Genomic DNA, 13,180 nt, shown 5'->3' on the forward strand with positions numbered 1-13,180 from the left:
ATCAGTGTCTAAGATTATTATTTAAAGAATTTAAAATAAAAATATTTTTATTTAGATGCAAGAAAAATTGTGCTGTTTATTATTTTTTTTTGCGTTTTTTTTATATTTACACAATATATAACTTTTCCTTGTACTTCCTTTAAGGAATGGCCTGAGGACACTGAATATAAGAGCTTTAATTTATCCTATTTCTTTTATGATATTTTTAATAGAATTTAATGACTACGAACCGATAAAGTTTAATATAATATTATTATTTTTATCTCGGCGCGTTTGCGTTTCTTAGCTCATTTGGTTTGTTCCACTTCCCCAAACTCAGCACAAAATTGTGTTTCTTTTGAGAGTTTTTCAGAGAGAAAGAGACAGACAGAGAGAGCGAGCAACTTTGTTAGATTTCAATCATTTCGAGAATATCGAATTTTCAATTTCGTGTCTTCCATTTTCGGGTTCAATTCTGAGGTACGATATGAAATGAATGATCACACTCGCACTTTCACACTTCAGTTTTGAACCAATTTTGGCTTCAATTGATCTCATTTGTTTGGTTCGTGTCAAAGTGTGAACCTTTGAGGTTTTTTTCTACCACCCATTTGCTTTTTTGCTTCCAAGATTGGTTTTTTCGGTTCTTTTCATTGTCCTTACAAGAAAAATTTTCGTGGGCATTCTCTATTTTTTTGTTCTTCGAACCCTTTATCTGTTTTGATCCTTTTTTTTTCGTTCTGTTCTTTTTTTGTATTGTGTTTGATTCTTGTGCTGCACTTTGTTATTCCATGCACTTGGATATACCAGTCTTGTTTCCCACAATTGGAGAAAAGAAGGACTTGGCTTGTTTTGAGATTTTGATATCTTCATATGAATGGTTTAACAATTTATTTAGTTTTTCATAGGCATCTATGAAGACTCAAGGGCACCTTTGAAGTCTTAATGAGCATAGAAAAAGATACCCTCTATTATATTTCACATGGAGCATTTGTAAATTTGAAGCATGCTTTCATACACTAATAGGATCAGTGGTTTTCAACTTGATAAAAAAAGAGGTTTTTTTTTGTCTCATGTTGATGTTCAGGCTTTGATGTAAAGCATTGAATTTTAATCCATTTATGTCTTCAATATTTGGATCACTGAGGTTTTAATGATTTTTTGCACCATTTTCAATTGCAGGTTTCATACAAACAAGGGAAGATATCACATTCTTAAAGATTCACAATTTCAGATAAATATTATATGTATCTGAAACTTTTTTAATAAGAAGAATGCCAGGCATTCCTGTTGCAGCTCGTGCTACCTCGTATATTCTCTTTCATTGAAACACTTCCTGTTTTACTATAAAACAAAAGCATTTTGTAACATAACCAGTAATTATATCTGTTTTCCCCTGCAGAAGCCATCCAGATGCTTGTGAACATTTATCTGCAGAAGAGGAGCTTGCAGCTGAAGAGAGTCTTTCAATTTATTGCAAGCCTGTAGAACTTTACAACATTCTCCAGCGACGTGCCATGAGAAATGTACTCTATTTGATTGGCTAAAATTATCTGCCATTGTAATAATATCTTATGTCATTATTTATCATTTGTTTTAGAATGTGTGAAACATAGGCTGACTGTAATCTTGTTAGCACAGTTCTCATAATTTTTTTTGTCCCTGAAGATACTGGCCCTCCAATAAACTATTGTGGCATGTTGTGTTACTAATATAATTTGTCTCTGTTATGTAGCCATCATTCCTTCAGAGATGTTTGCACTACCGGATAAAGGCAAAGCACAAGAAGAGGTAAAAGTTGCCACATATGTTCTTCCTTCTCCAACTTGCTCTCTTTAACAGATTTACATCAGTTACATGCCATATGTCCATGGGTTTGTATATGCTAAGTTCTGTCTAAAATTAAATAGAAAGGTTTTGAGTCATATCTCTGTGGTATGGTTGTTGAAATGAACATTTTGCTATTCAGATAGGTACATGTATTTAATACCATATGCAAAACTTGGGAATGGAGAAACAAAATAAATGTGTGTATTTGCTTGATAGTATATAAAGTTTGTGACAACTTAGGTCTCTGATATAAAGAAGAGGTGTGGACTTAGTTGAATGAACTAGTTTCTAAATTCACACTTTGATGTTTTTTTTTTTTTTTTTTGTGGTTCTAGAATGAATATGAATTAAGATTATCAAATCAAATAGAACGTATTTAGTAAGAAAAAAGGATAAATCTTGTTCTGTTTGAGATGATGAAGATTAATTTTATGTCATCCTTGCAATTCCTTTTTCTTGCTGTATGGTGGTGTTTGTTTTTTTTTTTTTTGATCAGCAAAGATAAATAAGTATATATAAGTACCAGGGGTACTAAGATTACTAGTTTTTGGAGTTCAGCAGACATATGGTTTCCTAATACAAACTTGATCAGTCAAATTAGCTAACCATAAGCTGCTCACATTGTAAGCTATAGGCTACCCAGGTCCTATGTCTGCTTCCCTCCCCTGATTACAAAATCCCTCTCTTAGATTACTCGACCATTGATTAAAATGCATTACAAAACCTTTTTCCATATTCCTAAACCATGACCAACACAAGAAGATTGCCTCATCCATCAGTTTGCTACCATTAAAGCTATCGTTTGAGAAAACTATCTGATTCCTATGCTGCCAAATAGTCCAGGTTAATGCTATCCACCAACACTTCCATCTATGAGCCCTTAGTCCAGCGTATCCCCCCATGAGCATGTTGGAGGAAATGATGTCTCAGGTTTTGCGGGAAGGCACCTGAGATGTTTACCCAAGACAAAGATTCCCACCATATAGGGAGGGTTTTACTGCAGTTGAAGAATAGATGAGCTGCATCCTCCTCATTGTTCCTGCAGAAATGGTGGTGTTTGTTTATTCTTTGTATAAGCTTGAACTTGCTGTAATTTCATGAGACATTGTGTTCATTCTGTTTTATGTGAATATAATTTAGTATATATACTAATATTGATTTTGATATGCTAATGTGATATGTTATTTGCATAATTAGAATACAAATGGCAGTTTCCTTGACGCGGACTATAACTGAAAGTCAAAATGTGTTTCCCATGTCTATCTGTCTTGCAAGGCGGATTTCTGATCATGGAGCTTCAAGGGTAGGAATACTGCTTTTTAAAAGTTGATTCAATTATTATTCCTTACTCCATGGTGTAAAATACCTTATCTAATATTTTTTTTTGCTGTTTCATACTTTTTGTTTTAACTTACCAAAAACAAAAGCAAACTGCCATTTATCAAATTGGTCGGATTTTCATCTTCCGAAACTCCCCTGGAATTGATTTGAATACTCAAGTCCAGGCAAATTTTACACTTCCTGAAGTCAACAAGTTAGCTGAGGAAGCTAGATCTTGCTCACTTGATATCTTGTTTGTCAGCACTGCCACTGGTATGTATATGCTTATGTGATTCAATTGTGATGAAAATATCTATAAATTTTTGCCAAGTTCCTTATTATGACTATTTACTTGCAGTGGAAAACTCAAATTTATCATCTGGAGTCAATTCAAACTCTAAGCCTTCGGATCTGAATCATCTAGCTTTTTTTGAATGTGAGATGTGCTTTAGTTGCTAATATCTGTCAGACAAAAAACATGTTTGACCACATTGTTACGTTGTTATTTGAGCCCCCACTTTTTTTCTTTTTATAATTTATTTACCTTGAGGGGGTATTGGCTCTGTTCCCAATGTGCTTCTAGTGGATCTCCTCAAACCCCTTACAGTGTTACTAAAGTTTCCTCACATGGAGCTCTGTTTATCTTAGGCTGTGTTTGGTTTTCTGTTTTGGGTGCTTAAAACTCAATTTGGAAAGTAAACTCAGTTTTGTGACATGTTTGGTTACCCTCAAAAGTACATTTGCACATTAAAGTTTTTCCTGGAAACTCATTTTTTGTAGAAGTAGAGTTGCTTTTGCAAACTCAAGTTTAACCCAAACTTATGTTTGCAAACTTCAATCGAAACATGCCCTTAAGCCACTTCTAATTTACACTTTTGTATGCTTTTCTCTTTTTCACTTGGCCATCAGGTTGTTGTTGGATTGTTGATCCGCTTCTGTGTACTGTCATTCATAATGAATTTGTCATATGTAGTATATAATATAATACTACAACAAAAAAGACAAAAGAGTTCCCTAAAATCTCTTTGAATATTAATACGTAGTGCTACCAAAATCACAGTTGTCAGATCGGGAATGTATATCAAGAATTGTTTGTTCTAATTGTTCTGATTTTGAATCGTGAATCATAATATATCGTACATAAAGGGTCCATAGTTGCCTAAACATATAAAACACTTCAAGTAATCTATTTTGGAAAGAATGTTATGGAAGAATTCCATACCCTAAAATCAAGGTTAATTAATTGCGGACTAATTCTAGGTGATTGATTGACAGCTATAAATTTGTATGCTTCTCCCTCTAGTAAATGCAGGTTGGGGAGGCAATGTGTGCTTCCACCTACAGCCCTTTTACTGCCTCTGTATTGCACTCGTCTAAACCCATTACTTTTCCTCTCTAACTTTTGAACATGGTATTAGAGTCTCTGATCAACCAAATGGTCAGAGGCTTGATCTCTGCCAACCCATTCATAATTAAATTATAATTTTGGCACAAGGTGTAATGAGCTGGTTAACTGACTTGCACCAGAAAGCCTAAGCAAGGATGAGTTGGTTCTTATGAGTATTAACTTTGACCTGACCCAATGAAATGTTTTTTTGTCTAAATATCACACTAACAAGAAATTAAGGAATTTCATAATGGATGGTAAAATCTATGATCTATTGAAATTCATAAGATTGAATGTCTAGTGATTTCTGATATATATTTTTGAACTCTATTTGGTCATTGAAATTATAGGATTTAGGCAAAAGAAAACTAACATACCCCGGTGTCAAGAGGCTCCTCGCATGCGAAGGTATGTGGGAGGGTCATTGTATGCAGCCTTACCCTTGATTTAGGTAGGGAGAAAAAGAGGGAATTGAGATTCTAAATAATCAGATATTTGATTGATATAGTATGTTGATAACTTGATACTAAATATGGACCCTATGGTCTTATTTTTATTAGAGTATAAGAGTATTTTATTTTTATACTCTTAATAAAGAGCACTACAGAGTAAAATATACTCTAATAATTTTATATACTAATAATCAGGTCAAGTACAATTGTGGTGTCATTAAGACAAGATGAAGCCCACTAATATAGTATGATGATGACTGCTACAAACCATAGTTTCTACTTACTAGGTTGGCAGTACTCGACCTTATGAAATATTGGTATCTAGGGGTTATACATAGTCAATACGCATAGGTATGCTACCAATAATTACATCGGCTAGCTTCATGTTTTGAGAGGTTACTGGTACTGATAGGATATCTACATTTCCAACCATCTAGAGATCACATAAGCCAAATCATAATCATTATCAGGGTCATTGTAGAGTATATACTATATAAATAGAGCAAAATTTAGGGAGTTCAATTGACAGTAAAGGCACTCCTTCCTCCAAATTGAAGAGCTTAACAACCCCATCCAAAGCCAAGAGCGCTTAGCGCCTAATCTAGCTCTAATCCAACAGGCTTTTCTATCTAATCAAGCTTGCACCCAATGGATTTGGTGATGATTCCATTACCATCCGACAACAATAGATCCTCATTGTTGACCTTGACGTCCTCCTTTCACGCCTTCATCACAAACACATTGTTCACTAAAATGCATGCAATGATGTCCACCCTTTTTGCCTTCAGCTTCCTTTACTTCTTAACGAACCTAGCACATACATGCTTGTCTATGATTTCATAGGGAATTGGAGAGAATCAATTCGCAAAAGTGAGATAAATTGGTATGCAAGTACCAATTCGTGGTTTGCCGGGTTGAGGACCGAATTATGTTTCTATGCTACTAACACCTTGAATTTTTAATATAAGGAAATAAATTAGGAAACACCGAAAATAGGAAATAGCTCCTAGGATTGCTTCCTCAATTTGATGAACAATTCATTCCACTGTTATTCTGAAGATCACATTATATATCCTAAAAACTTAAACATTCAAGCATATGATACAGATAATGTGATTATTTTATAGATATTTTTACACTCCTCAAGCTTAATATTACTAAGCATTAAGATTGTTACCAACAAACACTTAAAGAAAATAGCATATAAAGTGGGCTCAACTACCAGTTTGAGAAAACTACTTAGGGATGCCATAGATATTAGAGAGATGAGCATTATTGAAAAGATAACTTAGAAAGACAGATGAAATGATCATTGTTGTGAAGAGCTGGTTGAAAATTTCCTGCCAAGTGATTATACTCAACAAGAACTAAAACTTCTACAACTGCTTCATGCAACAAAAAGACCTAGGAAACTTCATAAACCTAGAAATTATATTTGATGCCGGTGAGTCTCAACCAACAAGTCACCATTGGAATGCTTGTCGGTGGCAAGAGAAGTCACAATTTGTTGAGAAGTCCCACATCGCTTACCTCAATTATTGGGGTGCAGTTTATATACCTATTGGGCAACTTCACTTGATGCCAATTGATTTTAAGATAGAATCTAACACGGTATTAGAGCCTATTGCCTATTTTTGTTGCTTTTGTGGTTTTACATGGAAGCATGGTATCAAAGATGGAAATTATTAGTGACCCTAATTACTAGGGTGTGGTTTATATATTTGTTGGATAACTTTACTTAATGCCTATTGGTTTTAAGGTAGAATCTAACATGATTCTATTCATTTGTGCGTCATTATTTTCACTCTCACTCTGAATGCTAAGCCAGCAATGGAAAACGAACAATTAAAAAGGCAACCTAGTTCACAAGGCTCCTACCAAGTGGGGTCTAAGGAGGGTAGTCTACACAACCTCTCTCCTGCTATGCAAACAGAGGTTGTTTTTGAGATTTAAACTTGTGATCTCCACGCCACAAGGTAACAAACTTACCATTGTTGTGAGGTTCGCTCTCCATCGGAAAAGAAAATACCATAAAAGGGAAGAGATTCAACAAAGATGGAGATTTTATAAGAGCATACAAAGAAAAGAAGATAAATATCTTGAAGCAAAACACATTGAAATAATAGTGGCTAGAAGGAAGAACTTGAATTTTGGTTAATGTATATTTGGTGCATGCCTAACTCAATCTAAAAAAATAACTCATTGGGGGAGGATAACCAAAGTCTTGTAAGGATTATTTTGGCTATATTCTTAGCCGGCGTGGAACATTTTAACAAAAAACTATGGAGATAAGGCATTGTTGTAATGGAGTTACATATTTTTATGAATTTGGTGACTTAATGGTGACAATACTATGCCATGGAAAATGGTGTTGTTTTGATATCACGTTGAAATTGTCAGACTTAGGTAGTGAACTATGAAGGAGTAAAAGAGATAAAGACTGAATAATAAGTTATTAGATTGATATGGTGTGTTGATAATGTTCTTTTTTTGCTCAGCAAAAATAAGTATATATATATATACAAGTACCAGAGGTACTAAAGATACATTGTGGTTATGTAGAAAAATGGTCCCTAAAGGCAGACTTGGATCAGTCTGTAGAGGGACCAGATCTACATAGGTACATTAGAATTATACTACCTAGAATCTATAGACCCTATCTGCTACCCTCTGCTGTTCACAAAGCCCTCTCTTAAGTTGCTCGACCATTGATTGAAATGTATTGCAAAATCTTTCTCCATAAATCTTAGCCAAGTCCAGAGTAAGAATACTGCGTCATCCATCAATTTACTTCCATTGAAGGCCTCATTTGAGAACACTATCTTGTTCCTTTGCTACCAAATAGTCCACGTTAATGCTACCCACCAACACTTCCACCTATTGATCCTGATCCCTGCATCCAGCCCATTCCCATGTTGCAGAAAATGATGTCTCAGATCTTGCGGGAAGGCACCCGAGATATTTACTCAAGATAAAGATTCTCAACATAGAGGTGCAATTTTATTGCAGCTGAAGAACAGATGGCCTGCATCCTCCTCCATGTTCCTGCAGAATGGGCAAATCATGTCATTGACCTGAACATGTCTTCTTCTTAGGTTTACTTTCGTTGGCAGCCGGTCTCTAATTAGTCTCCATGCAAAAAAGGATGATTTGGTTGGGATCTTCAATTTCCATAGTGTGTCAAAAACTCCATCTAGGTTCTCATCTGTTGATTCCCCCATAAGCATTATATGCACGTTGTGTTTAATACTGACCATTTGGGTCAACCTTCCACACCCAACTATCTCCTCTATGTGGTTGTATTTGAAACTGTGCTATATCTGCCAAGAAAACGTCAGCCATGTCGACTTCATTATCAAACAAGAGTCTCCTCCATGTGAGACTCCATTCCCAGCCTGCATCTGTATGACTGCCCAGCTGCTGAATGAGGTGCTTTTGCTGACAGGAAATGCGGTACAGCCTAGGATATTTTATCATTAAAGATACTTCATCGGCAGTCCAACAATCCTCCCAGAATCTGGCCTTATCACCACATCCTACACTCCAACCTGTTACATTTTGAAAAGCAGTGCCCTGTTGTGATTGATTAAGAGTTGCCATTAGGTCCTGCCACCAAATAGAATCCTTGCTGCCTCTTGTTCCTTCAGCCAGGCATCTCCAGTCACCATATTTATACTCCAGAATCCTTGCCCATAATTCCCCATGATGCCGAAAAAGATCCCATCTCCATTTACCAAGCAATGCTATGTTAAAAGTCTTGATGCCTATGCCCTCCTTGTCTTTTGGAAGACACATTGTATCCCATTTAATCCACGCAATCTTCTTATGTTCGAGTCCACCTCCCCCATAGAAATCTGTGTTGAATGCTAACAAGCTTATCCAGCACTGAATTGGGAATCCTGAAAAAGAGAGGAATGGATGTTAGGACTGATTGTATAAGGGTCACTCTCCCCCCCCCCGAAAGAAATGTGTCTTTGTTTCCACTTTGTTAGCTTTCTCTCACACTTGCGAATAATAGGATCCAACAACTCACTACGTCTAGGGCCAAAGTACTTGGATAGTATTACAATGATAAGATGAAACCCACTAACACAATAAAACTATGAACACACCGTAATTAAATAAGGATATATTTTAGGAAACATAACAAATAGTTAATAACTCCTCGGATTGATTTTTTAATGCAAGATGGAATCCCTCTTTCAATTTTCTTCATTTTGTGCTTCACAGCTGGAGAATACTGCCTTTGCGGGAAAGTGTCTTTAGAATCACTTTATATGGCTTGGGATTGTTTTCCGAATTTTCGTTTGGGACAGCGAGCAGAGATTATGTCAACTGTGGATTTGCTTCCATGTATTCTGAAGGTATGATGATTAACACAATTTTTTTTTTGGGAAGAAAACACTCATTACTCTGCTTCCTTTTGTGCTATTTAAAGTATATGTTATGCATAGGCACTATATTTTTGTTCCAAGAATCCATTTCAAGCATTATTATCTATTATTCACTGTTTTATAGATTTACTACTTCACAACTTTCTTTATGTTGCAGTCAGATTTTTTAAATGAGGATACAAGAATCTCCATTCAAGTTCCCTCTAATTTTGAGAATATGGTTAGTTTAAGCTTTGAAGTCATTTTCCACTGAGCAAGAAATTTACGCACCTAAACCCAAAAATATACTTAGATATAAAATGGAGAATTTGTATTGACTGCTGCTTGTTTCTTTCCTGTTCTTTGGGTTTCTAAAGAGTACATCAAAGCAAGTACAAATCACAATTTCTGCTGAAGAGTTTGGGGCCAAAGAAAAATCTCCCTATCTTTCATATGCAGGCGGTGAAGTACCGTCCTCATCATTATCTCACATTATCGGGTAAATTTTATTTTTCTCATGGGAGTCTATTAGCCATTCAATCATTATAGTTGCAAAGCTTGTGATGTCTCTGTTTCTATAAAATTTTTCTCACAAAACTCAATAAACAGTGACCTGGAAATCATTGCAAGTTGGATTAGCTTTTAGCTTGATGTACTTGGCTACTGACTCATAATTTATTGTATCCACTTTCCTTGCTAGTTCCATGTGCATTTACTATTCAACAACAATTTTTAGGTATCACAGGCCCCGTTCGGGGTGGTTACGAGTTTCTGGCTTTTGGTTTTAAAATGCAGTTTCAAAACGGAAACACATTCGGCTAAAATGGGGCTGAGTTGGTTTTTTAGTTCCTTTAAAAACAGTTTTCACCCCATTTCAAAAACAAAAAAAATAGGTTTATGGGTTTCTGTTGTTGGTCTTACCCTAAACCCAAGAGATTGACTTCTCCCTTCACGCTGCTTTCTCTCCCCCTACATGTTGCTCTCTGCCCAACTTCCATCATCTTCTCTGCTTACTGCCACCCGCCATCGGCCTCCTACCGCCGTCGTCTGCTTACTGCCACCCGCCACTTTCTCCCCCAAAGATTGTTCTCCTTTGCCGCCTCTGCACTTCCCTTGGCTCACCATAACTCTGCGCAGCCACGACCAAAACACCTTCACCGCCCTTCGTCATCTCGTCATTTTCCCTACGCCGGTCAGCCATGAGCAGTGGTGGCATCGAAACTTGCAACTTTGTCTTCTTTTGTTACAGAACGACATTGCCGCCCTTCTCCTACATCCTCGTCGCCCACCTCTACCACACGTTCATGCAACACCGATGACGCCAGATCTAACTCAGATCTGACTCTGCGTGTGTGCGAAACCCTTGGCTCTGCCGCCACCCTCATTGTCACCTCTGTTGCTTTTTGTTACATGGTGGGATCAGAGCCGACGCGCTGCATTGCGTGCTACCGTAATGGCAAACTTATCGGGGTTGGGTTTGTGGCGAGAAGAATGGAGAGTGCACTTGGGAAGATGTCTTGATTCTTGTTGATTTTGGGTCTAATTTTTCTTTTTGATTCTTGTTTGAGATCTCTTGATTTTTAGTATTAATTTGTTCTGAGATTTTTGGTTTCCCTTATTGATCTTCATTTCTTGTGTTGATTCTTGTTTGATATTGTGTAATAATTTATTGTTTGAGATCTTTAATTTCCCTTTTTTATTCTTGTTTGAGATCTGTTGATTTTTAGTATAGATTTCTATTGTTAATTTCTGGATTCATGCAAATCCAAAAAGAAATTCAACTTTATTTGAGTTCTGGAAAATTCATAAATGTTGATTTTGAAATTGATTCTGAGGTTCCTTTCGTATTTTACAACAGTTTTAAAATTAAAGTTGAAATTAAAAATTCAATATGAAAACTGGGTTTGATTTTCAAATATTTAAAAACTGAAAACGGAAAACCACCCTAAACCACCCTGAATGGGGCCTTAGCTTTTGTCCGTGGTGCCAAGCAGCTGACCCTAAAATCTGTTCTGTGAGATAGTGGATAGTGGGATGGCTGCTATACAATTTTAAATACAAATTAAAATACTTTGTTCTACCCATATAAATGCTTTAAACTAAAAACAATCCTAAATTTAAGATATATTCATATTTAATATTAAATTAAAAAATGACAATCTTAAGCTAAACAGCAAGTTAATAATAACAAAAGTCCAAAAGATTTGAACAAAGTAGTGAGTAGAGACCAGTGTTTTGAGCTTACTTTACTCTGGAAGATGCTGAGGTAAATCAAGCATTGATAATAAAGGGTGAGAGTGATGAGAGAGAGAGACGAGAGTGAGAGAGATGAGATACAGAGACAGAAACAGAGTGGGAGAGACAGAGAGAGAGACAGGGTGAGAGATAACACGAGAGAGAGAGAGTATGTAAGAGAGACAAGGAGCGAGAAAGGGAGAGGGAGAGTCAGAACACGACAGAGGGAGTCATGTCGCGATCGGAGTGGTTCGTCGTGGAGAAGAAGGAGTATGGACCGAACGGCTAGGCCTTATGGCAAGGCACGAACCACTGCCTCTGAACGGGTCCTCCGCCATGCTGATGAAGATAGCTGGACCAAGGTGGTCTCTAGAAGATCAGTGAAGGCCACGAAGAAGCAACTGATAAGGGGACGACAATCCAAGTATTCGGAACTATGGGGCCACTCTAAGTATCACAGTCACAACTGGAGAAGCAATCCCGATATCACTTCTTTCTACTTCACTCACTTTCCCGACGAAGCTAACGAGGCGCTGCTATGGGGCTACTTCAAGAAGTGGGGCGATGTTCGTGAAGTGTATATTGCTAAAAGGCTCAATAAGGAAGGTCGGAGATATGGATTCGTGAGGTTCAAGGGAGTGCTAGATGTTAAAGGGCTGGAAACGAGGCTGGACAATATCTTCATCAATGACTGCAAATTGTTTGTTAACCTTCCTAGGTTCGAGAGGGGGCTTCAGAAGGCAGACTCGCAGAAGAAGAGCTTCATCGGGAGGAAGCCTACAGACAGACCCAGCAAGCATGGTGGGGTAATCACCGGACTCCTACCGAGAACGTACGCGGATGTAGCGGCTAATGGGGCTCACACAGGAGAGGAAGAAACAACAACTATCTGCATCAACCCAGAAGAAGGGAGGGGGTACTGGTGTACTGAAGCCTGGGTTGGTAACTTAAAAGAGGTGATGGAGGTGGGAACTCTAGAGGACCGTATAGTTTGGGAGTTGGGGGACAATACTCGTATTACCTACCTCGGAGACGACATGGTTCTCTTGCCTGGGTTGTCTGATCATAAGGCCCAGCAAATCATACGTATGGAAGCGGAAACTGGGAACTCCCTTTTCTACTCTCTAAGGAAATGGACGCCGGACTGTAGGCCCCGAAACAGGGTTGTCTGGCTTCAGGTCTGGGGATTCCCCATTCAGGTATGGGATAAGGACAATTTCAGGAAAGTCGTAGCTGCCATCGGCGACGTCATTGAGCTGGATGAAGACACAGAGGATCGATACAGACTAGACCGAGCCCGGTTACTGGTTCGGACTCCTCTCCCGCCGGCGATCAGGATGGAGGTTCGTGTTGGTGTGGGGGATTCACAGTATCGGGTATGGGTAGCGGAAGAGATAGGGCTTGAAGTCGGGTCGGCCCGGAATAGAACTGCGCTGTCTGAAGGGTGGTCGGAGGAGATCTTTTCGGAGGATGTCGGAGATGCTGAAGACGCCATCAATGACGGCGACACTCACCCTTCCTGCTCGCCGGAACCGCCCCACGGGAAACGGACACCATCCGATATCCAAGGGGTAGAGGGGGAGACTAACGGCTACGGTCACGCT

The 13,180-nt window shown here is 37.9% G+C and overlaps 1 protein-coding gene across 4 annotated transcripts in view; it reads left to right on the forward strand.

Annotated features, from left to right (window-relative positions):
* Positions 1–270: 270 nt before the first annotated feature.
* LOC100798991 (polycomb group protein EMBRYONIC FLOWER 2) overlaps positions 271–13,180 on the forward strand; it is a 46,839-nt gene continuing 33,929 nt past the window's right edge. For 2 of the 4 annotated variants that reach the window (XM_006588966.3, XM_014763116.3), the window contains exons 1-10: positions 271–459; positions 1,162–1,288; positions 1,382–1,505; positions 1,715–1,770; positions 3,007–3,112; positions 3,237–3,402; positions 3,488–3,565; positions 9,199–9,332; positions 9,520–9,582; positions 9,719–9,840. In XM_006588966.3, the coding sequence (XP_006589029.1) occupies positions 1,254–1,288; positions 1,382–1,505; positions 1,715–1,770; positions 3,007–3,112; positions 3,237–3,402; positions 3,488–3,565; positions 9,199–9,332; positions 9,520–9,582; positions 9,719–9,840 (884 nt within the window). In that variant the 5' untranslated portion in view covers positions 271–459; positions 1,162–1,253. The remainder of the gene's footprint in view (positions 460–1,161; positions 1,289–1,381; positions 1,506–1,714; positions 1,771–3,006; positions 3,113–3,236; positions 3,403–3,487; positions 3,566–9,198; positions 9,333–9,519; positions 9,583–9,718; positions 9,841–13,180) is intronic. The other 2 variants (XM_003535142.5, XM_006588967.4) reach the window with 2 other exon arrangements.

Source organism: Glycine max, chromosome 10 (assembly GCF_000004515.6).
Source record: "Glycine max cultivar Williams 82 chromosome 10, Glycine_max_v4.0, whole genome shotgun sequence".
NCBI classification, from domain to species: Eukaryota; Viridiplantae; Streptophyta; class Magnoliopsida; order Fabales; family Fabaceae; genus Glycine; species Glycine max.